At 50.4% G+C, this 14,803-nt stretch overlaps 1 protein-coding gene across 5 annotated transcripts in view; it reads right to left on the bottom strand.

Moving 5' to 3' along the window:
- Positions 1–245: 245 nt before the first annotated feature.
- The window catches only part of DAAM2 (dishevelled associated activator of morphogenesis 2), a 249,283-nt gene continuing 234,725 nt past the window's right edge, over positions 246–14,803 (bottom strand). For 4 of the 5 annotated variants that reach the window (XM_069768319.1, XM_069768318.1, XM_069768317.1 and 1 more), the window contains exons 22-26: positions 12,775–12,882; positions 11,359–11,419; positions 8,173–8,304; positions 4,550–4,720; positions 246–1,174 (exon numbers count right to left, since the gene is read on the bottom strand). In XM_069768319.1, the coding sequence (XP_069624420.1) occupies positions 959–1,174; positions 4,550–4,720; positions 8,173–8,304; positions 11,359–11,419; positions 12,775–12,882 (688 nt within the window). In that variant the 3' untranslated portion in view covers positions 246–958. The remainder of the gene's footprint in view (positions 1,175–4,549; positions 4,721–8,172; positions 8,305–11,358; positions 11,420–12,774; positions 12,883–14,803) is intronic. The other variant, XM_069768322.1, reaches the window with a different exon arrangement.

Here is a 14,803-nt window from a genome sequence, read left to right as displayed (position 1 = left end):
ATGTTTTGCATCCAGTCACTGCCTTCTTGGCCCAACTTCTTGAACACCAACTTGAGGTCAAAGAAAGTCTAAGGTGATGTCCTAGATGCTAAATCCTGTGATTTGTGTCCCTGTGGTATCATGTGCTATGAGACAACCCATGCGTCCGTTCCAGGATACATTCCAAGTCTTGGCCGTGATAACGTTCGCTTCTAGAATCTGATGATGCATATATTTTTTGTTCCCTTTTTTCCTATTTTTTTGTTACAAAATCTTTGTGCTTTTGATGAGGCAGCTGAGATTTTTCGTAGTTTGCCCTTTGTGTGACAGCGTCCTCGAAGCCAATACTAACCATGGCAACACATCAAAAACGTAAAAAGTGCACAACATGTTGCAATGGTACAAGGGTTTTTTTTTTTTTAGATTTTGGAGATGGTCCTGGAATTACAAGGAGAAGGTTTGTGCAAGGTCCGGTGGTGGTGAGGTGGAGGGGGACTCATTAAATACCCACTGATACTATTACTTGCAGCTGGGACTTTACAGTTACATTTAAAAAGAAAATGTAAAAAAAAAAGTTACATTTTTGCTTCAGATTCCAAACCTGGAATTTGCTATTTACATCTGTTATTGGCATCTCCCATGGACGGGTGAAATGTTTTTTTTTAAGAGCTTAAAGCCTTAGGATAGATACTGTACAAAATACCGATAATTCTGAAGGTTTAGACAGTGCAAAAAAATTAAGATATTTGGCACTTGTAAAGCGTGACTGCAGCACGTGACCCCGGACACAGGGGGCGCTCTCCGGCAGGTCTTGTAGACATGGACCTGGTCCATTCCGGTTCTCCCCCTGAGGCACTTCTGAAAGCGGGACCCTCAAGCTCTGGCGGGATGATCTCAGTCACTCAGAGGGCAGTTTCCGCTGACCTGGAGTCCTCCACACACCACGGTCCTCCACCGCTAGATCTCCAACGTCTGGTTCCTAATAATTTAGCTTGGTCACTGCCCTCTCCCTGCTGGGGTCCAAAAGTTGGTTCCCAGAACGTTTTCGGTTCCTCTTAAGTTTGGATATGTCCTTATCAAAGACTTCTCCTGATCGTAATGCAGACACAAGGTCGTCAAACTCGCCTCCTTCCTCCGATATACTGCCGGCTCTGGCTTTCTTAAGTCGCCGCTCCTTCTCGCGTTGATCCTTGAGCTACAAACAAAAGAAAGAAAAGAAATGATAGAATACGGAAAATACATAAATATACAACTATCCAAACAGAACATTGTCCAAAAACATTGTATCCTTCACTATCATTGCTGCACACGAGGAGGCGGCATTCTCAGTGAGGTCACCGCTGATCTCTGGTGATGGATAGGAGGCATTCTCAGTGAGGTCACCTCTGATCTCTGGTGATGGATAGGAGACATTCTCAGTGATGTCACCTCTGATCTCTGTTGATGGATAGGAGACATTCTCAGTGATGTCACCTCTGATCTCTGGTGATGGATAGGAGACATTCTCAGTGATGTCACCTCTGATCTCTGGTGATGGATAGGAGGCATTCTCAGTGATGTCACCGCTGATCTCTAGTGATGGATAGGAGACATTCTCAGTGATGTCACCTCTGATCTCTGGTGATGGATAGGAGACATTCTCAGTGTCACCTCTGATCTCTGGTGATGGATAGGAGGCATTCTCAGTGATGTCACCGCTGATCTCTAGTGATGGATAGGAGACATTCTCAGTGATGTCACCTCTGATCTCTGGTGATGGATAGGAGGCATTCTCAGTGATGTCACCTCTGATCTCTGGTGATGGATAGGAGGCATTCTCAGTGATGTCACCTCTGATCTCTGGTGATGGATAGGAGACTTTCTCAGTGAGGTCACTGCTGATCTCTGATGATGGATAGGAGGCATTCTCAGTGATGTCACCTCTGATCTCTGGTGATGGATAGGAGGCATTCTCAGTGATGTCACCTCTGATCTCTGGTGATGGATAGGAGGCATTCTCAGTGATGTCACCGCTGATCTCTGGTGATGGATAGGAGGCATTCTCAGTGATGTCACCGCTGATCTCTGGTGATGGATAGGAGACCTTCTCAGTGATGTCACCTCTGATCTCTGGTGATGGATAGGAGACATTCTCAGTGATGTCACCTCTGATCTCTGGTGATGGATAGGAGGCATTCTCAGTGATGTCATCTGTGATCTCTGGTGATGGATAAGAGACATTCTCAGTGATGTCACCTCTGATCTCTGGTGATGGATAGGAGGCATTCTCAGTGAGGTCACCGCTGATCTCTGGTGATGGATAGGAGGCATTCTCAGTGATGTCACCTGTGATCTCTGGTGATGGATAGGAGACATTCTCAGTGATGTCACCGCTGATCTCTGGTGATGGATAGGAGGCATTCTCAGTGATGTCACCTCTGGTGATGGATAGGAGACATTCTCAGTGATGTCACCGCTGATCTCTGGTGATGGATAGGAGGCATTCTCAGTGATGTCACCGCTGATCTCTGGTGATGGATAGGAGACATTCTCAGTGATGTCACCGCTGATCTCTGGTGATGGATAGGAGGCATTCTCAGTGATGTCACCTCTGATCTCTGGTGATGGATAGGAGGCATTCTCAGTGATGTCACCTCTGATCTCTGGTGATGGATAGGAGGCATTCTCAGTGATGTCACCGCTGATCTCTGGTGATGGATAGGAGGCATTCTCAGTGATGTCACCTCTGATCTCTGGTGATGGATAGGAGGCATTCTCAGTGATGTCACCTCTGATCTCTGGTGATGGATAGGAGGCATTCTCAGTGATGTCACCTCTGATCTCTGGTGATGGATAGGAGGCATTCTCAGTGATGTCACCGCTGATCTCTGGTGATGGATAGGAGGCATTCTCAGTGATGTCACCTCTGATCTCTGGTGATGGATAGGAGGCATTCTCAGTGATGTCACCTCTGATCTCTGGTGATGGATAGGAGGCATTCTCAGTGATGTCACCTCTGATCTCTGGTGATGGATAGGAGGCATTCTCAGTGATGTCACCTCTGATCTCTGGTGATGGATAGGAGGCATTCTCAGTGATGTCACCTCTGATCTCTGGTGATGGATAGGAGGCATTCTCAGTGATGTCACCGCTGATCTCTGGTGATGGATAGGAGGCATTCTCAGTGATGTCACCGCTGATCTCTGGTGATGGATAGGAGGCATTCTCAGTGATGTCACCGCTGATCTCTGGTGATGGATTGGAGGCATTCTCAGTGATGTCACCTCTGATCTCTGGTGATGGATAGGAGGCATTCTCAGTGATGTCACCGCTGATCTCTGGTGATGGATAGGAGACATTCTCAGTGATGTCACCGCTGATCTCTGGTGATGGATTGGAGACATTCTCAGTGATGTCACCTCTGATCTCTGGTGATGGATAGGAGGCATTCTCAGTGATGTCACCGCTGATCTCTGGTGATGGATAGGAGACATTCTCAGTGATGTCACCGCTGATCTCTGGTGATGGATAGGAGGTATTCTCAGTGATGTCACCTCTGATCTCTAGTGATGGATAGGAGGCATTCTCAGTGATGTCACCGCTGATCTCTGGTGATGGATAGGAGACATTCTCAGTGATGTCACCGCTGATCTCTGGTGATGGATAGGAGGCATTCTCAGTGATGTCACCGCTAATCTCTGGTGATGGATAGGAGGCATTCTCCCTGATATCACCGCTGATCTCTGGTGATGGATAGGAGGCATTCTCCCTGATATCACCGCTGATCTCTGGTGATGGATAGGAGGCATTCTCCCTGATATCACCGCTGATCTCTGGTGATGGATAGGAGGCATTCTCAGTGAGGTCACCGCTGATCTCTAGTGATGTCATTACTCGGACAGCAGAATCTGCTTTACCTATGTTTACCACTTGGTGTCACTGTTACACCCTCTTGTCTCTTTATGACCATGTGTAGGGTTTCTTCAGCCTTTTCTGCAGGATGTAAAGCGACTTCTTACCTATAGATGGACGATCTGCGCAGTTTTCTTGGGCAGAATTTTTTGCTTTGATATTGAGGTCGGGATCCAGCACTTTTCTTTACAACGGTCTTTAGACAGAATGAGAGGAGCGGGAATCTTTTCATCTTTTACCGTATTCTCCATTGCTCTATGAAGCTTTGTGTGGAAGATCATATACATCAGCCCAAGCCGCTGACTGCAGCGAGCGGGACCCCATTTCTGGCCGGTCCCTGTCACCATTGCTGCTGGGTGGTATAACCCTCCGGCAGCGTTAGAAGGCGAGGGCCGGACATGGACATCCATCTACAAGCTGTATCCTTAGGTCAGTCAGATTATTAGCGGATATTTTTGCATCTAATTTTCAGTATGTTTTCTGCAAGGATTTTCAGAAAAATTGAATGTGGCCAGATAACCCCAAGATGTGACAATTCCCTACAGCGCCCCCGCAGGTAACACAAAGCATTACAGCTCTATCTACTTCCATTTTTTTAACACTGAAAAATCCTATTTGTAAAATGAAAAGCTCCTTGAAATAAAGGACGATAATCGTCACAACAATCCCGCGGCCTCACCATGGCCTCCATCCGAGCCCGCCGCTCCTCTTCCTCTTTCTTTTTTCTCATGTTCTCCAGATCTTGCTTCGCCTCAGAAAACGACTGCAAAAAAGTATCGAAAATCCCAAAAAACTCATCCGGCTGCATCTTACCCTCGGATTCTCCAAAATGTTTCATTGCTTTGGTGAACTAAAAAAAAAAATGGAAAGAATGGAGGCGGTGAGAGATGGAAAAAATAGTGAGAAGAGCAACAGATATTGAGAACATCGTCCATTCCAGGCCGTTCACACCTTCATCGATGCGGCGCGCGCACACTGGTATTTACTCTTATTAAATGTTCAGCTGTTCTTGAGCCATTGTCTTTTGTCTACTGACCGTTGCTTTGGAGACCGACCGCCGCTGCCGTTTTCTATTGAGCTTGTAAGCGCTGTTTTGAAGCTGGAACGCGCAGATACCTCCTAATCCCAGCCAATTTCAGAGCAGCGGTTGCAAACTAGTCTGCAGCGGTGGTCGGTCTCCAAGGCAACGAGCTGTAAACAAAAGAAAAGTGTCAATATCTGAAGAAGGACTGCAGATTTAAGTAAGCAGTAAATTGCCAAAATGCTGTATTTATAATATCAATCTATGAAGGTGGAACAACCCCTTTAACGCTCAGGGGTCCCTTAACAACCACTAAATATCACACGCGCAGCATTGAAATCTCCAGTTCCTGACACACAGACTCGCTGTTCACTGGTTCTGTCCATCCTGAGCTTCCGCTTCATTGAACAGAACGGTAAAATTACAGTCAAGACTGAAAAACAGGACGGAGGAGACCGGCTGATGTCCGATGGAAAGAAAAAGGTCCAAGGCCTCGTTCACACGGTCAGTATCCGGTCAGTATTTCACATCAGTATTTGTAGCCAAAACCAGGAGCGGAACAATCAGAGGAAAAGTATAATGGAAACTCGTCACCAAATTCTGCATTTATCACCCACTCCTGGTTTTGGCTACAAATACTGATGTAAAATACTGAACATGTGAAGGACGGCAGTAGTCCCATAATGTATCATCACTGAGCTATAACCCAGCTTTCCCGGTATCAGCAGACTGCAATGTATCATCACTGAGCTATAACCCAGCTTTCCTGGTGTCAGCAGACTGCAATATATCATCACTGAGCTATGACCCAGCTTTCCCGGTGTCAGCAGTCTGAAATGTATTATCACCGAGCTATAACCCAGCTTTCCTGGTGTCAGCAGACTGCAATATATCATCACTGAGCTATGACCCAGCTTTCCCAGTGTCAGCAGTCTGCAATGTATCATCACCGAGCTATAACCCAGCTTTCCCAGTGTCAGCAGACTGCAATGTATCATCACCGAGCTGTAACCCAGCTTTCCCGGTGTCAGCAGACTGCAATGTATCATCACTGAGCTGTAACCCAGCTTTCCCGGTGTCAGCAGACTGCAATGTATCATCACTGAGCTATAACCCAGCTTTCCAAGTGTCAGCAGACTGCAATGTATCATCACTGAGCTATAACCCAGCTTTCCCGGTGTCAGCAGTCTGCAATGTATCATCACCGAGCTGTAACCCAGCTTTCCCGGTGTCAGCAGACTGCAATGTATCATCACCGAGCTGTAACCCAGCTTTCCCGGTGTCAGCAGACTGCAATGTATCATCACCGAGCTGTAACCCAGCTTTCCCGGTGTCAGCAGACTGCAATGTATCATCACTGAGCTATAACCCAGCTTTCCAAGTGTCAGCAGACTGCAATGTATCATCACTGAGCTATAACCCAGCTTTCCCGGTGTCAGCAGACTGCAATGTATCATCACTGAGCTATAACCCAGCTTTCCCGGTGTCAGCAGACTGCAATGTATCATCACTGAGCTGTAACCCAGCTTTCCCGGTGTCAGCAGTCTGGAATGTATCATCACTGAGCTGCAATTCAGGATTAATAACCTTTCTTCTGCTTTATACAAGTTTTCCAGGTCCGGGGTGAGTTTTGGTGCTTTAACCCCTTACACCCCACAGCCGGGACTTTCGGTCTGTAAAGCAGAATGCTGTAAAGTGATTTCCTCTCTGCGGTGGTAAATGAGACCGGAGGACACCGGGCAACAAGCGATTTACATGGAGAGACATAAGAGGCACAAATTCCTCCCGGCCGTGGCCCGGGCGCTCGCCGCAGGTTTCACACCTCGAAGAATATTTCCTTATTCTGCAGATTCCTTATTATCTCACTGCTTCCAAGTTATAATTGGCTCAGACTCTTTATTTCTTCAGCAAACAAGTCAGGAGCGGTGCGACGGCCGAGCGCCCCGACCACCTGGCAGCACGACCACCTGGCAGCACGACCACCTGGCAGCACAGCCACCTGGCAGCACAGCCACCTGGCAGCACGACCACCTGGCAGCACGACCACCTGGCAGCACGACCACCTCACACCTCGACCACCTGCTTCCTGATTGGCTGTTATGGCAGGATGTGAACAATTCTGCAATCCATCATTGGTTCCAATGTCTGCTCTGTGATTGGTCGCTCTGTGCAGATACAATGTTATTATATGAGATTTATAAACAGGAAGATTTACCAGGAGATCCAAGAGGTGAACGCTCAGTGTCAGAGCCTGGAAACACTGACCCATCCCCGGGGAATCCATTGTATAGAATCCATAAGTCTATACCTCTCAATACTCTGCACTGGCTGATAACAGAGAGCAATAGATTCCATTCATCTGTACTACAGCCAGCCTCTCCCCAGTAATGGCTGATAACAGGGAGTAATAGATTGTAGTCCATCCCCCCATTAAAGGCTGATAACAGGGAGCAATCATTCCGTTCAGTGGAGAAAAGATAGACGCAGGTCTCGCATTCCTTTAAGAGAGGCTCGGGGGGCTCGGTGCCCGGTGAGATCACGCCCTGAGGTCTGCCAGGACAGATTCCCGCAGACCCCGCAGCCCTCGCTCCTCAGACCCCGCGTCAGAACTCGCACTTTCTTAAGACTCTGCTTACTGTGAGGATCATGGAGGGTGAACAAGAGGGAAACGTCAAACAAACATTCCTGCAGCAGGAACGTGCCGCTCCCAATATTCTCCCGAATCCCAGCCTGTAATCATCTGCATCCCCCCATAAACCCGCAGCAGCCCCCATCTTCTACAGGGACCCCATGGATCCCGGACACAGCCATGGATGCTCTCTACTCTGTCTCCTTAACCAATTCAATCACCTAAGAACCCCCTTAGCTGAAAGTACCAATAGCTGTTCATCCAGGGCCTCCTGGTGCATGAATATAATGTCAGAGCGGCAGCGATCACTGACTCAGGCGAGTGAAGAGCGGATGTCACTTGTGAAGGTCGGGATAACCCAGGACAGGCACAAACCCAGAAAAGAGGGATTGCAGCTCTGTGTGTGAGTAGATCTGTTCAGCCTGAGCTCTCTGGTTCATGACTACACAGCAAGAACTAAATGATAAAGAATAAAGCTTATTTCTGCAATCACATTCAAAGCATCCAAAGCACTGTCTGCGGAAAGAGAAGATGGTCCATGTGCACTTCCTTCATTCAGCAGCAGAATTGTGACTGTAGCTCTGGATGTGAATGGAGGACGTAACTTGGGATCAGGAGAGGATTTCTTATTGTAGATCAGAGAGGCGCCCACCTTATCCCGGGCCTCGCTCAGGAGGTCCTCGAGCTCAGAGAAGCTGAAACTGGCTACTGTGATGAAGTCCCCCATAACCGGCACGAAACGGTCCTCTGGATCCCGGTAGTGCCGCTGCTGGTAGTCCAGCTCCTGAAAACGAGGACATAATTACTGCAAAGTTATGGACGACAGAGTCACATTCACCACAACACCGAACCGGCAAGAGGTAACTAGTGCATGACACTGCCGAGGGAGTCAGCGGGGTCTGGAGGGGAGCAGAGGACAATGGAGGGGGACAGAGGAGACTGGAGGAGACTGGTGGGGAGCAGAGGACAATGGAGGGGGACAGAGGAGACTGGTGGGGAACAGAGGACAATGGAGGGGGACAGAGGAGTCTGGAGGGGAACAGAGGACAATGGAGGGGGAAAGAGGAGACTGGTGGGGAGCAGAGGACAATGGAGGGGGAAAGAGGAGACTGGAGGAGACTGGTGGGGAGCAGAGGACAATGGAGGGGGACAGAGGAGACTGGAGGAGACTGGTGGGGAGCAGAGGACAATGGAGGGGGACAGAGGAGACTGGAGGAGACTGGTGGGGAGCAGAGGACAATGGAGGGGGACAGAGGAGACTGGTGGGGAACAGAGGACAATGGAGGGGGACAGAGGAGTCTGGAGGGGAACAGAGGACAATGGAGGGGGAAAGAGGAGACTGGTGGGGAGCAGAGGACAATGGAGGGGGAAAGAGGAGACTGGAGGAGACTGGTGGGGAGCAGAGGACAATGGAGGGAGACAGAGGAGACTGGAGGAGACTGGTGGGGAGCAGAGGACAATGGAGGGGGACAGAGGAGACTGGTGGGGAACAGAGGACAATGGAGGGGGACAGAGGAGTCTGGAGGGGAACAGAGGACAATGGAGGGGGAAAGAGGAGACTGGTGGGGAACATAGGACAATGGAGGGGGACAGAGGAGTCTGGAGGGGAGCCGAGGACAATGGAGGGGGAAAGAGGAGACTGGTGGGGAACAGAGGACAATGGAGGGGGACAGAGGAGTCTGTAGGGGAGCCGAGGATAATGGAGGGGGAAAGAGGAGACTGATGGGGAACAGAGGGCAATGGAGGGGGACAGAGGAGTCTGGAGGGGAGCAGAGGACAATGGAGGGGGAAAGAGGAGACTTGTGGGGAACAGACGACAATGGAGGGGGACAGAGGAGTCTGGAGGGGAGCCGAGGACAATGGAGGGGGAAAGAGGAGACTGGTGGGGAACAAAGGACAATGGAGGGGGACAGAGGAGTCTGGAAGGGAGCCGAAGACCAAGGAGGGGGAAAGAGGAGTCTGGAGGGGAGCAGAGGACAATGGAGGGGGAAAGAGGAGACTGGTGGGGAACAGAGGACAATGGAGGGGGACAGAGAGGAAAGAGGAGACTGGTGGGGAACAGAGGACAATGGAGGGGAAAGAAGAGACTGGAAGGGAACAGAGGAGTGTGGAGGGGAAAGAGGAGTCTGCAGGGGAGCAGAAGAGAAGAGGACAATGGAGGGGAGCAGAATGGAGGGGGACAGAGGGGGAAGAGGAGTCTGGTGGGGAACAGAGGAGACTGGAGGGGAACAGAGGAGACTGGTGGGGACAGGGGAGTCTGGAGGGGAGCAGAGGACAATGAAGGGGGACAGAGGAGTCTGGAGGGGAACAGAGGAGACTGGTGGGGAACAGAGGACAATGGAGGGTGACAGAGGAGTCTGGTGGGGAACAGAGGACAATGGAGGGGGACAGAGAGGAAAGAGGAGACTGGTGGGGAACAGAGGACAATGGAGGGGGACGGAGAGGAAAGAGGAGACTGGTGGGGAACAGAGGACAATGGAGGGGAAAGAAGAGACTGGAAGGGAACAGAGGAGTGTGGAGGGGAAAGAGGAGTCTGCAGGGGAGCAGAAGGAAAGAGGACAATGGAGGGGAGCAGAATAGAGGGGGAAGAGGAGTCTGGTGGGGAACAGAGGAGACTGGAGGAGAGCAGAGGACAATGCAGGGGGACAGAGGAGTCTGGAGGGGAGCCGAGGACAACGGAGGGGGAAAGAGGAGACTGGAGGGGAACAGAGGAGACTGGTGGGGAACAGAGGAGACTGGTGGGGAACAGAGGACAATGGAGGAGGACAGAGGAGTCTGGTGGGGAACAGAGGACAATGGAGGGGGACGGAGAGGAAAGAGGAGACTGGTGGGGAACAGAGGACAATGGAGGGGAAAGAAGAGACTGGAGGGGAACAGAGGAGTGTGGAGGGGGAAAGAGGAGTCTGCAGGGGAGCAGAGGGGAAGAGGACAATGGAGGGGAGCAGAATGGAGTGGGACAGAGGGGGAAGAGGAGTCTGGTGGGGAACAGAGGAGACTGGAGGAGAGCAGAGGACAATGCAGGGGGACAGAGGGGAAAGAGGACAATGGAGGGGAGCAGAGGGGAAAGAGGAGACTGGAGGGAAACAGAGGAGTCTGGAGGAGGACAGAGGGGAACAGAGGAGTCGGGAGGAGGAGGGTAGAGGAGTCTGCTGTGGAAATTTGGCCCCATCCTTCCTATCAATACTCAAACACACAAGTGATAAGAGCATTTTCCTCATTTTGTGGCTTTTTGTTATTCACATTCTCCTAGAATTCTTTGCTAATAACTTGGGGTAATTTTCCCGCCTTTGCGCGCGATGTGGTTGAGCTGATGATCTCGCCGTCCTGGTCCCAGCGCACCACAAGGAGACTCATCGCTCCTCTGATCTCCGGACCTTGCACCGGCTGCCATGTTTGTACGTCACATTCTTGGCTCTCGAGATTTCATATAATCCTCATTATATGTTCTGTGGCCACAAATGGAGAAAATCCACAGAACTGACGGGAAAACCTCGGGCTCGGGAACGAATCCGGCACTGTGTCTTCTACAATCTATTCTTCTCGGCTTTTCTTTTACGCTTTTTGCGCTGCAGCTTTTCCCTCTAATCCCCCCCGAGTCTCCTGATTAATGGGCAGAATGCAGGGAAGACTGACACAATTGTAGGATGAAGGGATCATTGTATCATTAGGAGTAGAGGGGAAATACAGAAGGGAACATACAGAGGGGTCACCAATACGCCCCACATTATATAACCGTCACTGTGGAGGTGACACAGGGGCTATTGGGGTATTCGTAGGAACACAGTTTTCTCCCATGACCCCCCTGGACCCCAAAACTGTAAGGTTGAGAACTACTCACAGACTCCACAGCTCGCAGTCCGTTCTTTATGTTGTGCACTTCCTTTTCCAACTCCACCAAGCTGAAAAAAATTGCAACATTCATCATCCTGTGTAAACCTAGACTTTGTGGTCAATTCAAGATCTCTGCTTGCTGTCAGTAATGAGGACACTTGTTTCCATTCGGATGCAGCTCGTCTTGAGGTCAGTTAAAAAGTGGCTACTTAGACGTCTCCGCACTGATACATTGTAGCAAAACTGCAGAGATTAAGGCTCTGTTCACAGCTGCATTCAGAACCTTCGCTGCAGATTCAGCTTTATATGAACTGACAGTAATGGACCCCATTAGAAGTGACCAAGGTCCATCCGATGGTGCCCACAACACAGATGGAAACATAGCGTTATGCTGCATTACTATTTGTTACAATGTATCAATGCAGGAAAAGTATCAGTCTGAAGTCCAGGCTGGTTTATCTGAAGTCCAGGCTGGTTTATGTGAAGTCCAGGCTGGTTTATCTGAAGTCCAGGCTGGTTTATCTGAAGTCCAGGCTGGTTTATCTGAAGTCCAGGCTGGTTTATCTGAAGTCCAGGCTGGTTTATCTGAAGTCCAGGCTGGTTTATCTGAAGTCCAGGCTGGTTCTCACAGAGCGTTGCTTCAACAGGATCCAACTGTAACAAACCCCCAGACATGAAATGCATTCGATCTCTGAAGGTCTCTTGATGTATATAAGACTGCGACCATTCACTGACTGCAAACAGGGATCTTGAAAATACTGAAACAATGAAACGCAATCCTGTTTCCTAAGTAGCATAGGTTAAAAACAAGTCTGTGTTGTCTGGAGAAGCAGTCTATGGTGCTGTGACTCCATGTAAGGAAAGAGTGGTCACCAGAAAAGAAGACATGTGGCTTCTCGGTCACAAAAAGGTCCGCAGAGTCCACAGAGGCTCAATGGAGGGAAATATCGATATGTCACATGGAATACCGCGTGACCCTGCAGCTGCGGAGGTGGAGTTTTCCTTTAAGAGCCCTGGCAGTGGTCACCGCACAACATCTGGAAGGACTTGGTTTCTCACCCGCCCGCGTCTGCGGAGCTCACTTCTGGCCGCACCTCCTTCATTATTTTGGACATTCGGCACCGGCCCGTCCATTGCTCTTGTACGTTATCGTGTTACCACCTGGCAGGGTCAGAGGAGACCGATCCCCCGCTGACCCGAAACCAAGAGTAACCAAAACCCAGGTGTGAAAAGACTAATGTGAACATTTGGTTTGGCAGAACGAAAGCGTCCGAGACGAGAAACACGAGCGGCTGGCGCTGAGGGCGCACTGATAGATTCACGCCTGCCCGGGTCCAGAGCACGGCACGGCCAGAACTGCCGGCAGGACAGCTCCTCGTCACTCCGAGGACAAGGGGCATTTTCTGGGTGAAACGTGACTTACTTGACTTTAGCCGCCTCGGAGAGATGCTCCAGTTCCCCCTGGATGCTGAGGATATCGGGGTACGTCTTCTCAAATATCATAATTAAGTAGTGCAAGAGGGTGATGTTCCTAAAGATGAGGAGAGCAACGATTAAAGTGAGGAGCAGGAGCGCCAGTCATCACCTGCCCATCATGGATGGAGCTCACGAATCTATGAAAAGTGTTCACCCCCTACATGGATTTAATTAGGGTTCACAACACAGAAATTGCCACATTTTCTGGACTATAAGATGCAGATTTACGTATGAGGAAATTACACTTTCCCTGTGGTGTAAATAATCAGAGGGGTCGCTGTCACCAGGGGGCACCAAACAGCTCTAGGGAGGCAACGGGGGAACGTTCAGCTCTAGGGAGGTAACAGGGGAACGTTCAGCTCTAGGGAGGTAACAGGGGAACGTTCAGCTCTAGGGAGGTAAAGGGTGAACATTCACCTCTAGGGAGGTAACGGGGGAACATTCAGCTCTAGGGAGGCAACGGGGGAATGTTCAGCTCTAGGGAGGCAACGGGGGAACATTCACCTCTAGGGAGGTAACAGGGGAACGTTCAGCTCTAGGGAGGTAAAGGGGGAATGTTCAGCTCTAGGGAGGTAAAGGGGGAATGTTCAGCTCTAGGGAGGTAACGGGGGAACATTCACCTCTAGGGAGGTAACGGGGGAACATTCAGCTCTAGGGAGGTAACGGGGGAACATTCACCTCTAGGGAGGTAACGGGGGAACATTCAGCTCTAGGGAGGTAACGGGGGAACGTTCAGCTCTAGGGAGGTAAAGGGGGAATGTTCAGCTCTAGGGAGGTAACGGGGGAACATTCACCTCTAGGGAGGTAACGGGGGAACATTCAGCTCTAGGGAGGTAACGGGGGAACATTCACCTCTAGGGAGGTAACGGGGGAACATTCAGCTCTAGGGAGGTAACAGGGGAACATTCAGCTCTAGGGAGGTAACGGGGGAACATTCAGCTCTAGGGAGGTAACGGGGGAACATTCACCTCTAGGGAGGTAACGGGGGAACATTCAGCTCTAGGGAGGTAACGGGGGAACATTCACCTCTAGGGAGGTAACGGGGGACCATTCAGCTCTAGGGAGGTAACGGGGGAACATTCACCTCTAGGGAGGTAAAGGGGGAATGTTCAGCTCTAGGGAGGTAAAGGGGGAATGTTCAGCTCTAGGGAGGTAACGGGGGAATATTCAGCTCTAGGGAGGTAACGGGGTAACATTCAGCTCTAGGGAGGCAACGGGGGAATGTTCAGCTCTAGGGAGGTAACGGGGAAACATTCACCTCTAGGGAGGTAACGGGGGAACATTCAGCTCTAGGGAGGTCGGGGGAACATTCAGCTCTAGGGAGGTAATGGGGGAACATTCAGCTCTAGGGAGGTAACGGGGGAACATTCAGCTCTAGGGAGGTAACGGGGGAAAATTCAGCTCTAGGGAGGTAACGGGGGAACATTCAGCTCTAGGGAGGTAAAGGGGGAACATTCAGCTCTAGGGAGGCAACGGGGGAACATTCACCTCTAGGGAGGTAACAGGGGAACGTTCAGCTCTAGGGAGGTAAAGGGGGAATGTTCAGCTCTAGGGAGGTAAAGGGGGAATGTTCAGCTCTAGGGAGGTAAAGGGGGAATGTTCAGCTCTAGGGAGGTAAAGGGGGAATGTTCAGCTCTAGGGAGGTAAAGGAGGAACGTTCAGCTCTAGGGAGGTAACGGGGGAACATTCAGCTCTAGGGAGTTAAAGGGGGAACATTCAGCTCTAGGGAGGCAACGGGGGAATGTTCAGCTCTAGGGAGGTAACGGGGGAATGTTCAGCTCTAGGGAGGCAACGGGGGAACATTCACCTCTAGGGAGGTAACAGGGGAACGTTCAGCTCTAGGGAGGTAAAGGGGGAATGTTCAGCTCTAGGGAGGTAAAGGGGGAATGTTCAGCTCTAGGGAGGTAACGGGGGAACGTTCAGCTCTAGGGAGGTAAAGGGGGAATGTTCAGCTCTAGGGAGGCAACGGGGGAACA

The sequence above is a fragment of the Ranitomeya imitator genome, chromosome 5 (genome assembly GCF_032444005.1).
Source record: "Ranitomeya imitator isolate aRanImi1 chromosome 5, aRanImi1.pri, whole genome shotgun sequence".
Lineage (NCBI taxonomy): Eukaryota > Metazoa > Chordata > Amphibia > Anura > Dendrobatidae > Ranitomeya > Ranitomeya imitator.
The sequence above is the reverse complement of the archived record's forward strand: the minus strand, read 5'-3'. Positions and strand labels throughout refer to the sequence as shown.